The sequence below is a fragment of the Elephas maximus genome, chromosome 27 (assembly GCF_024166365.1).
Source record: "Elephas maximus indicus isolate mEleMax1 chromosome 27, mEleMax1 primary haplotype, whole genome shotgun sequence".
NCBI classification, from domain to species: domain Eukaryota; kingdom Metazoa; phylum Chordata; class Mammalia; order Proboscidea; family Elephantidae; genus Elephas; species Elephas maximus.
Genome location: NC_064845.1, coordinates 6,105,148 through 6,121,447, shown reverse-complemented (window position 1 = coordinate 6,121,447; position 16,300 = coordinate 6,105,148). Strand labels below are relative to the sequence as shown.

General features: G+C 39.1%; 1 protein-coding gene across 3 annotated transcripts in view; it reads right to left on the bottom strand.

Moving 5' to 3' along the window:
• Positions 1–16,300, bottom strand: part of CLASP2 (cytoplasmic linker associated protein 2) — a 187,083-nt gene that overhangs the window by 104,463 nt on the left and 66,320 nt on the right. For all 3 annotated transcript variants that reach the window (XM_049871099.1, XM_049871101.1, XM_049871100.1), the window contains exon 8: positions 12,593–12,739. In XM_049871099.1, the coding sequence (XP_049727056.1) occupies positions 12,593–12,739 (147 nt within the window). The remainder of the gene's footprint in view (positions 1–12,592; positions 12,740–16,300) is intronic.

The window sequence follows — 16,300 nt, the reverse complement described above, 5'->3', positions numbered from 1 at the left end:
CATGTTCACTGCAGCACTGTTTACAATAGCAAAAAGATGGAAGCAACCAAGGTGCTCATCAATGGATGAATGGATAAATAAATTATGGTATATTCACACAATGGAATACTATGTATCGATAAAGAACAGTGATGAATCCCTGAAACATTTCATAACATGGAGGAATCTGGAAGGCATTATGCTGAGTGAAATTGTTGCAAAAGGACAAATATTGTATGAGACCACTATTATAAGAACTGAAGAAATAGTTTAAACACAGAAGAAAATATTTTTTGATGGTTACTAGGGTGGGGAGGGTGGGAGGGAGAGGGGTATTCACTGATTAGATAGTAGACAAGAACTATTTTAGGTGAAGGGAAAGACAACACACAATACAGAAGAGGTCAGCACAACTGGACTAAACCACAAGCAAAGAAGTTTCCTGAATAAACTGAACACTTCGAAGGACAGCGTAGCAGGGGCAGGGGTCTGGGGACCATGGTTTCAGGGGAAATCTGGGTCATTTGGCATAATAAAATCTATTAAGAAAACATTCTGAACCCCACTTTCATGAGTGGTGTCTGGGGTCTTAAACACTAGCAAGCGGCCATCTAAGTTGCATCAATTGGTCTCAACCTACCTGGAGCAAAGGAGAATGAAGAACACCAAAGACAGAAGGTAATTATGAGCCCAAGAGACAGAAAAGGCCACATAAACCAGAGATTACATCAGTCTGAGACCAGAAGAACTAGATGGTGCCTGGCTGGCTACAACCAATGACTGCCCTGACAGGGAACACAACAGAGAATCCCTGATGGAGCAGGAGAGCAGTGGGATGCAGACCTCAAATTCTCGTAAAAAGACCAGACTTAATGGTCTGACTGAGACTAAAAGGACCCTGGTGGCCATGGTCCCCAGACCTTCTGTTAGCCCAAGGCTGGAACTATTCCCAAAGCCAACTCTTCACACAGGGATTGGACAGGACTATAAGATAGAAAATGATACTGGTGAGGAATGAGTTTCTTGGCTCAAGTAGATACATGAGACTATGTGGGCAGTCCTGTCTGGAGGGAAGATGAGAAGGCACAGGGGGACAGGAGTTGGCTGAATGGACACGGGAAAACATGGTGGAGAGAAGGTGTGTGCTGTCTCATTAGGGGGAGAGCAACTAGGAGTACACAGCAAGGTGTACATAAATTTTTTATGAGAGACTATTTGATTTGTAAGCTTTCACTTAAAGCACAGTTAAAAAAAAAAAACTAGAACCATAAATAGATGAAACTTTGACACATGACTAAGAAATAATAATTCAGATCAATGGGGAAAGTAGGAACTACTCAATAATAATGACCCAGAATTTAATAAAATGCTGAGACCATGAATCATCTATTTAAAATATTAATGGAGAACGTACTTCCTTACTAGATATTAAAACTTATAGTAGACATTTTCATTCCCATGAAAAAACAGAAGTTATCCAAATTCAAATCTTTCATTAAAAACTAGAGACCAAAAAGAAGAGCAAATACGATCACTCACAGCCCAAGTGAGACAACACTTCAAACTTCAATTTACACCTAAGTAAACCAAACCCACTGCCTTTGAGTCGACTTTTACTCATAGCGACCTTAAAGGACAGAGCAGAACTGCCCCACAGGGCTTCCAAGGCTGTTATCTTTACCGAAGCAGACTGCCACATCTTCCTCTGGAAGAGCGGCTGGTGGGTTTGAAACGCTGATCTTTTGGTTAGGAGCCAAGTGCTTTAATCATTGCGCCACCAGGGCTACTTTTACCAGTTGCCGTTGTTAGGTGCTGCTGAGTTGGTTCCAACCCATAGTGACCCTACAGGACAGAGTAGAACTGCCCCATAGGGCTTCCAAGGAGCGGCTGGTGGATTTGAACTGCTGAGCTTTCGGTTGGCAGCTGAGCTCTTAACCACTGCGCCACCAGGGCTCCAGGCTTTTACAAGTAAATAGGGAAGTATAAATACCCAAGACCAGCAATGCCAAGTCCAGAGCCCTCGCTGGAGAGAAAAATCAGCAGAAATTGTATGGAAGAAAAGGATCCTGGTGATGGTGGAATACAGGCTTCAACTAAGGTTTACTCTCTCCCCAGAAGGAACGGTCTCATTCTAAATGAAAATACAGTATGCAAAGCATCTGAGACCAATGGGCCAAACAACTGGCTTTGGGGCATGCGATGTGGCAAGACCAGAGGTAAGTACCATTCAGAAGGTGGAGGTGTCCCTTAGTAAGCAAAGGATCTGAGGCCTATGGGCCAAACAACTGGCTTTGGGGCTTGGGACGTGGCAGGACCAGAGGTAAGCACCATTTAGAAGGTTGAGGTGTCCCTTAGTAAGCAAAGCATCTGAGGCCTATGGGCCAAAGGCCATGGCTTTGGGGCATGGGACGTGGTGGGACCAGAGGTAAGCACCATTTAGAAGGTGGAGGTGTCCCTTAGTAAGCAAAGCATCTGAGGCCCATGGGCCAAAGGACTGGCTTTGGGGCATGGGACGTGGCGGGACCAGAGGTAAGCACCATTCAGAAGGTGGAGGTGTCCCTTAGAAGCTTGGTGGGAAAAGGAAGAAACAATGGAAGAGCTCCACTGAAACAAGATGGTATCACAGAGTCAGAAAAAGCCCCTCACATGTCATTTAGCTGGCGGGTGGGGCGGGGGGGGGACACCAAAAAACCAAACCCGTTGCCGTCGAGTCGATTCCAATTCACAGCGAGCCTTTAGGACAGAGTAGAACTGCCCCACAGGGTTTCCAAGGAGCGCCCGGTGGATCTGAAATGCCAGCCTTTTGGTTAGCAGCCACAGCGCTTAACCACTACGCCACCAGGGTTTCCATCGCTTAGTAAAGCAGCTGCGTTTTACTACTCCAGGAGAAGAGGGCTCTTGAGCCAAGGAACTGAGTAACCCTTTCATCCTGGCCCTACAGCATCACCTGTTTTTTGTGTTCCAGGGAAATACAATACTTTATCACAAACAGAAAAATAAACCAACATCTATTCCAGGCTTCTGTAAGAAGAAAACAAAGTAACAATGAAAAGCTGTTCTGCCGATGAGCGTAACCCACTTAAAATAACCTCAACCACCAAGTGAAAAGAAAAAACCTCTAACATAATACTCCAACATGAATTCTAAAGGACTGAAATAGTAATTGCAGGTTTGAAAGAATACAGAAATCAGAAATTCAAAAACTGTGAATAGATACGGAAGATGTGAAAAGATAGTTAGCTAAACACAAGAAAGAAACCTAACAAAGAGACAAAAATCATCAGAGAATAAATACATCTAAAAGTACAGTAGGGGAGAGAGGATAAGAGTGAAAAGACAAAGAGGACAAAGCAAAATACAGAATATGGTTAAAAAGGATCAAAGATCTAAAAAACGTTAAAGTTACCACACATCCCAGAAATTCTACTCCTACCTACATACCCAAGAGATACGGAAACATATCCACACAAAAACCTATACACAAATGTTCACAGCAGCATTATTCATGATAGCAAAAAAGCTGAAATAACCCTCCTATCTACCAACTGACGAATGGACAAATAAAATGCGGTATAACCATAATGTAGTTTTTAGGTGCCACTGACTCAGCTCCGACTGCGACCCTGTGTGCAACAGAACGACACACTGCCCGGTCCCGCGCCATCCTCACAATCACTGCTATGTTTGAGCCCGTCGTTGCAGCCGCCGTGTCAATTTATCTCATTGAGGGTCGTCTTCCCTTTTGCTGACTCTCTACTTTACCAAGCATGATGTCCTTCTCCAGGGACTGGTCCGTCCTGTTAACATGCCCAAAGTACGTGAGACAAATTCTTGCCATCCTCAGTTCTAAGGAGCACTCTGGCTGTACTTCTAAGACAGATATGCTTGTTCTGGCAGTCCATGGCATGTTCAATACTCTTTCTCAACACCATAATTCAATGGCATCAATTCTTTGGTCTTCCTTATTCATTGTCTAGCTCTCGCATGCATACGAGGCAACTGAAAATACCATGGCTTGGGTTAGGTGCATCTTAGCCCTCAAAGTGACATCTTTGCTTTTTAAACACTTTAAGGAGGTCTTTTGCAGCAGATTTGACTGACGCAATAAACCGTCTGACTTCCTGTTACTTCCACGGAGGCTGATTATGGATCCTAGGAAGATGAAATCCTTGACAACTTCAATACACAACCATATAATGAAATATTATTCTGCCATAAGAAGCAATGAAGCACTGACGCATGCTACAATATGGATGCACCCTGAGAACACTGTATGTGAAAGAAGCCAGACACAAGCGGCCATATATTGTATTACTCCATTAATACGAGATGTTTAGAATAGGCAAATCCACACAGATGGAAAATAAATTAGTGGTTGACAGGAGCTGGGGAGAGGGGATAATGGGGAACGGCTGCTAATGAGTACAGGGTTTCTTTGGGTGATGAAATGCTCTAAAATAACACAGTGATAACAGTCGCACACCTCTGTGAATACACTAACAAACCACTGAACTATACACTTTAAAAGGGTAAATTTTGTGATATGTCAATTATATCTCAATAAAGGTGTTTAAAAAAGTATCAAGGAGAAACAGCAACCAAATGAATCAAGAGAACTTCGTTGGACCCTGGTTTGAATAAGAAAAGGTATAAAAAAATCTTCTTAGGACAGGAGGATATTTGAATATGGAATGGAGGTGCTTCAACCAGAGCCAGTTAAAGCAGGTACGGAGACAGCTTACACTGACAGAAAACAAAGGGGCTAGAGCAGCGAGTTAACATCAGGAAGAAGTCAGATTCAGAACTTGGAATTTTCTGAAAACAACAACTGGCCTACACTCTTCTAAAAGTCAGTGTCAGGGAAGTAAAAATTGGTGAGGGGACTATCTTAGATAATATGAATGAATTTTCTGCATATGGTAATGATATCCCAGTTATAATGGACCATGCCTGGAGGTTCTCGGAGATGCACGTTAAATATTTAAGGGTAAAATGTCATGATGTCTACCATTTATTTTCCAATGGTTGAGACATAAAAAAGGCTATGTATGGAAATACATCTACACAGTGAGAGTTAAAGGGCTAACAGTTGCATACCTCTATGAATATACTAACAAACCACTGAATTATGGCAAAATGCTAGTTACTAAATCTAAGCGATGAGTTTCACTGTACGTCAACTTGCTGTAAGGACAAAACTTTTCAAAACAAAAAAGTTTGCGAAACTACTCACTCATCATAAAGCTAGAGTAGGTACAGACAGAGCAGTAAAAACAGAGAGAAACTCAGAAACTGATCAAAACACACATGGTGGCACTTCAATGAGGGAAAGAATGTTTTTCTTTAATTGCACAGACCACAGGCTATGCACAAGGAGAAAATAAATTAAAATGGATATACTGTCACTTTGTTGCAAAAAAAATTCCAGATGTACTGAACAAACTAGATGTAAAAAATTAATGTTTTAGAATAAATTAAACTATTTTTATACCTTTAGACTAGACAGTAGTCCTTCTTACTCAAGTCAGGAAATGTGGAAGTCAAAAAGAAAAGGACAAATATTTTAACTATCACAACAAAAGTTTTTAAATTTTGATGTAAAAATGCCATAAGCAAACTCAAAAAACAAAAAAAAGACTGAGGAAATATTTTAGCCACAGAATAAAAAACTCCAACAAATTGGTAAGACAAAACAGCTGAATAAAAAAAATGCAAATAATAGGAACACATAATTCACGGGAGATACGTTAATTCTTATTAATGGATTTAAATATTCTGAGGCTCAATATAAGCTCCATGAGGACAGGGTCTTTGTGCTTTTCACTAATACTTCCCCAGAGATTACAGAAACAGCAGCGCACTAAAGCCTTTAATAAACATTTGCTGGCTGACTAGTGGGGTAAATGGAAAAATGCAAGTTAAAAGAAAGAAGCACCATTTTTTACCCATCAAAAGGCAATAATTAATGAAGTCATTATATCCAGTGGTGCAGAAGGTAAAATAATCCGTCTTTAACTATTAAAATTAAAAAAAAAAAAGAAGAAATACAACCAAGCCTCCTGCCCCCCACTACGGCCACACACAACCTCTGACGGAATTGAATCCTCTCCTGTAGAGAAATCTGGTCTACGGAACAGAAGAACCGGGATGTCCAAATACATAAGTACATGGGGATTCACATTTTTTATCACAACATAAAGCTGTAAACCATGACAGGGGACACCTTACTAAATCGTGGTACCTCGACAACGTGGGACTACCATACAGCTATTAAGAGACAGCTCTCACTCTTGATATTGAAGGATGTTGTGGGAAAAAATGAAGCTGCATGTTCACCAGCATGTTTAATATATGAGCCCATTTAAAAAATACGGGCAAAAATAAAATCTCACTTGAGTACCTACATCCATGAACGTGGAGATGCGAAAGGATACACATCAAACTTAACCCTGGCACCTCAGGACAACGGAATTAGAGACATAAGATACCAGTTTGTTTCTGAAACATCTCCGTGTTGTTTGACTTGTTAACAATGATTGTGACTTGGATATTTTTTTTAAAACCCAAACTATGCATTTTAATTCTTTATTAGTAAGAAATGCATACATCAGCTCTAAAAAAGAGAAATAAAAAGTTAATTTTAAAAATCAGCTTAAATTCACAACATGCCCATGTAGAAATAATGCATCTTACCAACTTAACTATATTAGGGGGTATGTGATAAGCACAAGCCTGAAATCACAGTTATTATCACAAAAATTTCTACGGGTCAAATATAAGGAATCTAATGAAAATTCCTCATGTATGAGATCTAAATTACTGTTTTACTCTTTTCTGAGGCAAACCTTTAATCAGTTTCCCTACCTATATGAGGTTTTATGATTTTCTAACACACAAATTTCAATCAAAAAGTAGATCAAATAAAGTATGAAAGGATCAAAATGGAAACAGTAACACTGATTGGTAGAATAAAGAACATGGCAGATGCTGTAATTGTCTTTGCAGATTTAAAACCTTCAGCTGAACACTCCACACGGTCTTCTCAGTGCCTAACACGGAGCCTTGTACACAGCAGGCTCTGTACACAGCTGTAGGTAACAACAACAACTCACCTGTGGGGAGATTATCTTCAGTTTGCCTGTTCAAGATCAATCAAAATGACTTGGCTGTTTATACTATTTTCTCCCTTTTCTTATACATACTGGATGTCTCAAAAAATAAATCCTATACAGTGAAATTTCTTTATTGCTTCAGTTTGTACAGGAGGTAACACAAAATTGAGGTCAAAGAAAACAACTACAGTAGAAATATATTCTTATACATACTAAACAACTAGGCAACTTACTGGTTTATATTGATAATAATTTACCTATTATTTACTCAAACTATATTTACCCTCCAATCTAAATTAAGATCAATAGTATAAGGGCATCTTATGATGGGCTCGTAGTGACTTAAGGCAGAAGAGTGACTGGCCGATCTCTGGATAATCTCTAAATTCCAAGTGTCAGTAATAATGTTTTGCTACATGGGATAAAAATAGGAAATATGTACAACAAGAACTATTACTTAGAAAATGACCCAGAGATGATCCAAGAGGAAGTCCTTGACAGTAGGCCCAACACTGGGTTCTCCCCTCATCTGTGCTAAGAACCAACCGTCTGACCTAGGCTACATCATTCGACTCTCTGAGGCTCACTTTCTTCCCCTGAATCTGGGTCAGATCATTTTTAAGGCCCTTCAGGGCTAACGTCCTCTGTGTTTAGTACCTTTCCCTGTCAGTAATGGAAGAAGAAGGAAACAAACAAAAACAAAACGCACAAATGGAAAAGTTAATTGGCTTATATACGGTTCACAAACAAGAAGCTGAGGTCTATCAGGTAAAGCACAGGTAATTTGGATTCTAGGATTAAATGACAAATTCGGTGAGGTTTGTTTCATGAAATATATACAGATTCTCATGACCTTTATTTCTTTAAAAAAAAAAAATGTTTTCACGATGGGAAAAAAATGAAAGCAATTAGCATCATTTGTGGAAAGATAGAATTCAGACATGCTTAATAAAATCTAAAGTCAGACATAAATGAAGGAAACAAATATAAAAATTCTCTGAAGTTGAGTAAAAAGTTGAGTAAGTCCTACTAATTTGAAAAGGTGGTAATTACCTAATTAAGAGAACTGAAAGAAAGATAAAGCCATTTCAAAGTCATCTTTTGATATCAGATGGGAACCCCAGGGAGAAAAAAAGGCCCTGCCCACTTGGACGAGGGAGCGAGCGAGTGAGTGAGTAACTACAACAGAACTTTGAGAACTGATGACTAGGTCAACGATGTGTCTCAATGATTACCTACAAGCCTCAGCGACAAACCAATCGCAAATCTCAAAGTCTGTTACTAATTCTACAAAATGTTGATTATGTAATCGTCCAATTCAATCCATATTTAAAAAAAAAAGAAACAGCCAAAATAATTGGTACAGAAATAGGGATACCCTAACTCAGAAAAGAAACTTCAAGAAGGCAATTTCGACAAGAAATTATTTAAAAGCATTTCTATTTACAATGTAAAAATTACAGGTTTTCTTATTTCTAAAGATTCTATTTTGCTGGGGCTCATGTTAGTGACCTTTAGATGACTGACTTATGGACGCAGAAAGGTGGTGATCAGTACTACAGATTACAGGATGTAAAATCTAGAAGCTGTAAAATCTAGAAGAATCGTTATTTACCCAGCAAGATCAGTGTGAGTGGAAGTGGCAAAGTGGTTTTTGTGTTCTTCCCACTTACTACATGTGTGAACCTGGGCAAGTTACTTAACTTCTCCAAATTTAAGTTTGCTTATCAGTAAAATTGGGAGAATAAAGTGCCTAACTCAGGGTTTGAGGTTTAAATGAGAGAATATATGTAAGAACACTCAATAACTCTTTATTGTAACTTAAAATACCAGAGAGGTAGAAGTATTTTTAAAAAATAAGGCACCAAATCACTGAGCCAAAAGAACAGGGTAAGTGTTTCCCTAATTTTCTATTATGAATTTCCAAGTGTTATTCAGAAAATAGACTATTCAAGGGAATTCGCTTTATCCCTATTCTAACTAGTAAAGCACAAAGGTGACACTTTGGACACCCACGTAATTGGGGTTTTCAGAGCAACAATATATTTTTCAATTCTCCTCAGCTTAAAAGACAAACAATTACAATGTGAGTATAATAGGTTGGCAGACTGAGGCCAAAGAATAAAATAAAACACACACTAAAGGTTAAATATGTGTCTTATTTGCCTTAATGAAATGGGTAGGACACTTAGACAAAAATAGCATACCTCTCTTTAATCTTGACATGTATCTCTGGAAGAAGTAAATTAAACTCTAAAACTTCAAAAGGCGATCCAGTCACGATTGCAAAGAGTGACCTCCCTTTGGGGTGGGGGTGGGGTTACTCTAACCTAAAAAGAAATCTGAAAAAGCCCTTGGGCTCTGACTGGTTTGCACCACTATTACAGACCTCCACTACCATATTCCTTTACGTAGAAACTAACCATCTTTCTTTGTTGGTTACAGACCGAGGAGTAGCGAATGAAATGCTGTGACTGAATTATCAGCATTCCGTGTACCCTTACAGGGTGGACATATGACAGGAGAGAGATAACAAGAGGTGGGGCAATTTTCAAGTACTAGCAAGTTTCACACTGACAAACAATTCACCCTCCCTGTATAAGTTACAAGGAGGCAGAGTTAATGCAACATAGAAAAGAACTAACATATCCGGTATTGGGACGGGTTTGTAACTTTCTGGAAGACACTTTGCCAAACTGAAAGAGCCCTTAAAAACACTTGCAGCAAATTCAGTGAATTTTAGAAATTTATTCCAAGGAAATGATTGGAGATGTACCAAAAGATATAAGAGTAATGACACTGTTTATAAAAGAAACTATAAACTGGAAGCAACCTAGGTATTATTTAGCCTTGAGGAAATTTCAGTTGGTAACTGAGGACAATGAGAAAATGCTCAGGGTAAAATATTAATAAGAAAAAGGTTATACGTAACTATATACTCAATGGTGTCAATTTCGTCAAAGAAAACATTTGTATGTGTAAAAATAAGAAGAAAGTAATTAGAAGACAGTACATCGTAATTTATTAGTAATCGCTTCTATGTGCAGCAGTATTGAGTTTTAATCCATGAGCACCTGTACTTTAATCAAATACTGAAGAATCATCTTTCAGGAATATTAGGGGAGCGAACTCTATACTTGAAGAGTAAATTTAGGTCCCTTCCAACTTAAAGATTCTACAACTCTAAGAAAACTTTTTTACAACTCCTTTAAAAATTAAGACCAGAGAATCTAAAGTTAATTTTCAAAGAAGGACTGACAGCCAAGAATGGCATTAATTTAAGAAGCAATATCAGTATCTTCTGCCTAGGAGCTCTTTCCTAGATAGGAAAATGGGCAATGAACCTAAAAGAACTGTGGCAAAAAAAAAAAAAGGATGAATCTGCAATTGACAAAAAAAAATAGATGAAGGAGAAGAAAGGATGAAGGTTTCTCCCTGATTTTTCTCAAAACAATTTCTGCCTAGATGCTAAAGACATAATCTGTATGAGTGATTACTAACTACAATGATGAAGCTGCCTGACGTTTTCCCACCCAGCAGGGCCATAATGCGGTAACATTTGCAGAGAGGGGAACATCCCATGTTAAGAAAGTCTCTCCTCTTTGAAAGAAGAGTCTCTGATTATGTCAATGTGGTTAACACCAGAATTATGGGACCTTTGGCAAATAAACTACAATCTCAACTTTCATCTAAAAAAAGGCAGGAAAGCCTGAAAAACAGCTAATTAGGAACCACTGGGGCCCAGACTGGTTCCTAATTAGCTGTTTTTCAGGCTTGGCCCAGATGAAAACCCTGGTGGCATCGTGGTTAAGTGCTACGGCTGCTAACCAAAGGGTCAGCAGTTCAAATCCACCAGGCGCTCCTTGGAAACTCTATGGGGCAGTTCTACTCTGTCCTATAGCGTCACTATGAGTCGGAATCGACTCGAGGGCACTGGGTGTTCTGGGTGGCCCAGATTCACAAAATGTTAGAAATTATCACGTGTATTTCAATGTTAATTCGTTTCAAGTCAAATAAGCCAGTCTCATGAAATAATTATAATAGAATCATAGATTAGAATCTATAGCCCAAAATAAGAAAATAAACTCCTTGTAATAACTGAAAGTAGCCGTTAGCTACAAAAGGAAGAAATCTTCAAATGTTATATACTTTTTTGTAGAGAGGAGTAAGAATGCTTAACATAAAATATCATTTGACAGGATATCATAACTAATATCTGGATGAGAGTATACGCCTATAATTAGAAAAACAAACGAAAATAATTAAAATTCTAAACGGTTACTCTAAATAGAGAAATTAGTAAGACATTATTATTTCATAGCATTTCCTTCATTTATTTATATGCTTACATATACTATATTTACTCGTTTATATGTACATACACAACATACACACATAGATATCATACTATCTTGCTAGTTATGTGGCAAATAAGATAGGTAAAGTACTTACAATAGTTTTCCTATAGTTAGAATATCAGATAATTTGGAAAAAATATTTCTGGTTGTATAGAATGATCAAGGGAACACAAGTCTTTACAGAACCTGGCCAAAAACATACAGTTTACCTTTATTTCCTTTTTTGAATAAAGGAACTAAATACTAAAAGAGAAAAAATGAAAACCACGAAGACCATGATTTTCCCACCAGTTACTGCCAACGAGGTAAATATCTGTTCTCCTAAATTATCACAACTATCAACACGATTTAAAAAAAGAAGAAAGCGAGAAAGGAAGAGAGGCTACTGCCCTTTAGCATTAATGTTGACCTTTATTCTTACCGGATTCATTCTCTCAGCGAGACCCATAGAAACTAACATGCGAAATGTACTCAGGGCTTTCAAATCAGAATATGAGAGGAGAAAAAAAAAAAAAAATATATATATATATATATATATATATATATATATATAAACCATATGCTACAAAAAATAGTTCTACTATGATGAGAAAACAAACTACGCCCTACAGAACTGCATAAAACTTGCTTTTTCTCATTTATTTTTATCCAGAAGCAATTTCTGAGGCAATTTTACCTGACCACCACCCATTGCCTATTGTGGTAAATATGATTCAACACTCGGTGTCTCCAACCGTCTTCTCAATGCTGGAGAATTTAAGACTCACTACTTCGATGAATGTGCAAAAATATTACAGAATTCAACATTTCTGTAACGGTTACAGCACCTGAAAATTAATAGCCAGATCTGAAAAACCTGCGTTATCCTTTAAAAAAAAAAACCACTCCCTTTAAAAATGGCACCTGAAAATAAACACTCTCAAGAAGACACTGATTCACCTACGTTTTGACTGGACACAGCCCCATAGAGCATTTTCAATGTTTTCTAAAGGCACCACATTCTTCAGTGTGTTGCCAGAGACCCTCCAGCTCCGCGACCACGCTGCAGTCATGAATAAACATGCTCCCCTCAAGTTCTGGGGCTGCGTGGCCATATCAGGGGCGCGGGGCATGCACAGGAGATCCCAAATGGATTGACATTACCTCCAACCTTGGGGCCACCTGCTGAACCAGGCTTCCTCCCACTGTTGACAGGATTTCCGGATGTTTTAGGTGCAGGAACCTTGAAGGCTGAAGCAGCTGATGACGGCCTATTTCCATCCAGTGATTCTTCATCATCAAAGCTTTTATCTGCACAGAGCATTAGAAAACCGAGTTTGAGAGAACTAAGCTTTGCTGCATTTTTCATAAAACTCAAGAATCAAAGCCATGTACCAAATCACTACCGTGGAAAGATACATGATACAAAATAAAGCTCCTCTGACTAAGCACTGCTGTATTAGCTGGCACTATGTAAAACAACCCCGTGTCATTTAAAATCAGAATGCAATACTGTCGTAATTCCTACCTACATATACATTAAGTCAAAACAGAAAGCCAAAGACGTAACTCTAAGGATAGTAAAAAGCCATTTTCGGTTTTTTGCTACTCATGCAAGCATTTGCTGCCAGCCCCTCCCATGGAGCATCTTCTAGCACGCCCTGCCTTGTCCCTCACACCCAGACTCTGCAACTTACAATCACAGATCCGTTTGCAGATCAGCCGCCTCATTCCTCTGAAAGCTCTGAATTCCCCTCGCCCTAGGCCGCTCCCGATAGCTCACATGGCCAAACACAGCAGGTCCAACACTAATCAAAGATTCTATCAAAAATGGGCAGAAACGGCCACAGAGCCACCAGTGAGGCTCGTGCCGGCATTTTTCTTTCTCTTCCCTGCCCTAGGTGCTGCAACAGCCAATCAGCGACAAGGTGACATCATCCCATGGCAGCTACCGCCAGGCGAAAGGTAAAAATTCTCCATGCAGCTAAAAAATTCTCCATGCCGCTACAATCCTGGTTCTCCAGAAAACCCGACGGTGCGAAATACTGAAGGTTTGTAAACCTCAATCTGTCTTCTCTTTTTTAATTCACATCAAAATTTACGCAGATAGGGAAGGAAAAAAAAGAAGGTTTTATGCAATATTCTGCAGGGGCGATTACTATTGCATCAGTAAAGCACGGAGTATCACGGTGCTCATTACTGTGCATAATTAACTCTGACTATGCTGTTTATTTAGGCCATGGAAACGAAGCTGAACCATTTTCTTCTCGTAAATGACTCTACAATATTCAATAAAGCTCCTTTTACGAGGCTTCTATCCACACTAGTATCATCTCCTTGCATATAAATGAAACACACACACACACACCCCTTACAAGATGTACGCATTTCACTCTTCTCTTGTGAGAAGCTGGTTTTCTCTAGGACCCTGCAGAAGCCAACCATGACAAACAAGATGGGAGAGGCAGAGACGCAGCCTTAGCAGAGGCTTCAGACCAATATGCAGGGATCTCTCTCCCCTCTTCTTTCTGCCCCCTTACCTGTGCAAATACCTGAATCACCTAGAACGGAACTGTCCCTCCAAAAGCATCCTTAAATCCAACTATTAAATATATTTGAAAGAAAATACACCAAACAAGTTTTAACACTTTTATTTACTGGGGGGAAAAAAATCAAAGAGACACTCTAACATAAAGCCACATTCCATTTCAGCAAGTGTTTTTCTTAAATAGCACAAGTTACAGGAAATAGAAGTATCTTCTAGTTAAAAAAAATTTTTTTTTTTTTTTGCATAACACTATCAAGGAGCCAGCTTGGATAAAATAGTGGGCTTATAAACCTATGGCTTAAATAGACTGTTAAAACATTAATACAATTCCCAAATAAACTTTTTTGCCACCAACATATAAAAATAAAAATAAGGTGAGAGACAGCGTAGACACACAAACCCCACGGAAAGACAGGCAGTGAAACACAGAGTAGCCAGAAGTTCCCGTGGAAATAGCATTCCCTTTGCAAATCAGCTGCCTGATCCAACACACAAGAATTGAAAGAGTAAACTTCCCTACCATTAAAACAAACAAACAAAAAAAATAACTCTTAACATTCTCAAACTACCAGGAAATTAATTTTTAACTTTTTGTCAGAATAGACCAGAGAAAAGTATACAAATCATAACATAACTCAATGAAATTTCACAGAATAAATACGCCAGCGTCACCAGAATCCAGGGCAGTAACAGATTAACAGCATCATGTAAGCACCCTCATGACCCCCAGTTACCATCTCCTGCTTAAAGGTAACTAGTCTTAACGTAGTTGGTTCGTGCAATATGTACTAGGTGTCCAGCTTCTTTTCATTCAGTATGTTTGGAAGATACACTCATTTTCATTGCTGTATAGTTTCTTAGCATATGAAATGTACGATGATTTATTAATATCCATTCTACTGCTGACTGGCATTTGGGCTGTTTCCCATTTGAGATTACTGTAAGAGAGTGCTTCTCAGAGGTAAGCAAACAAAGTTAAAGGGTTCTAAGGCTTTCAGCATTACTGGGGAAGTAGTAAACATACTAATTTAGTTTGTAATAAGTCAAAGATGCATATCATAACCTCTAGGGGCGTGGTACCCAAAGGGTGGTTCCCAGGCCAGCAGCTGAGCATCACCTGGTCCCAACACAAACCTGCATCAGAAACCATGGGGATGGGGGCTCACAGTCTGTGTGCTAACAAGCCCTCTAGGTGGTTCTGCTGCACGCTCAAGTTTGAGAACCACTCGCAGTGGTTAGGAGCTCGGCTGCTAACCAAAGGTCGGTAATTTGAATCTACCAGCCCCTCCTTGGAAACCCTATGGGGCAGTTCTGCCCTGTCCTATAGGGTCAACAGGAGTTGGAATCACTTGATGGCAACAGGTTTGGTTTTTTGGTTTTAGCCCTAGGGCAGGGGCTGGCAAATTTTTTCTGTAAAGGGCCATACAACAAATATTTTAGGCTCTGCAGGTTCACATATATACTGACTGACTGTGCAGCTACTCAATTATGCCACTGTAGCATGAAAACAGTGATAAAAAATGTTAACAAACGGGCGTGGCTGTGTCTCAATTAAATTTTATTTAAAAAAACAAGAGGGCAACTGGATATGGCCTGTAGACAATAGTTTGTCAAACCTTGCTCCAGGGTAACTACTAAAAGAACAGTAAAAGTAAACATAAGTAGACTAATAGAAGAGAAATAATATAATAAAAGTTTCTGATTAATTGAAAATAGGAAAGAATACAAAACGAGATATAAAACATGGAGAAACAGAATAAATTATAAAATAATAAAATAAATACAAAATAAAATACAATGTCCGTAATTACCTCAACTTTGAGTGAACTAAATATTCCAAGCAAAAGACCAAGATTAGAAAAAAATATATAGGCTGCTTAAATGTGGTATAAGATCATACCAGGTTAAAAAGGCCCTCCGTGGTACAAATAGTTAACACGTTTGGTTGCTAACTAAAAGGTTAGCGGTTCCAGTCCACCCAGAAGTACCTCAGAAAAAAAGCCTGGAGGTTCACTTCCCCAAAAAATCAGTCACTGAAAACCCTGTGGAGCACAGTTCTACTCACACACACTGGGTCACCGTGAGTTGGAATTAACTTGATGGCAACTGGTAAAAAGTAAAATGTTAGTGAAAGGTAGGCCGTGGCTGACACTAAACTAAAAGAAAGCTGGGGTAGCTCTAAACACACACACCAACTGCCGCTGAGTAAATTTCGACTCACAGCAACCCTGAAGGGCAGAGCAGAACTCCCCATAAGGTTTCGAAGGCTGTAACCTTTACGGCAGCAGAGGGCCACATCTTTCTCCTGCTGAGCGGCTGGTAGG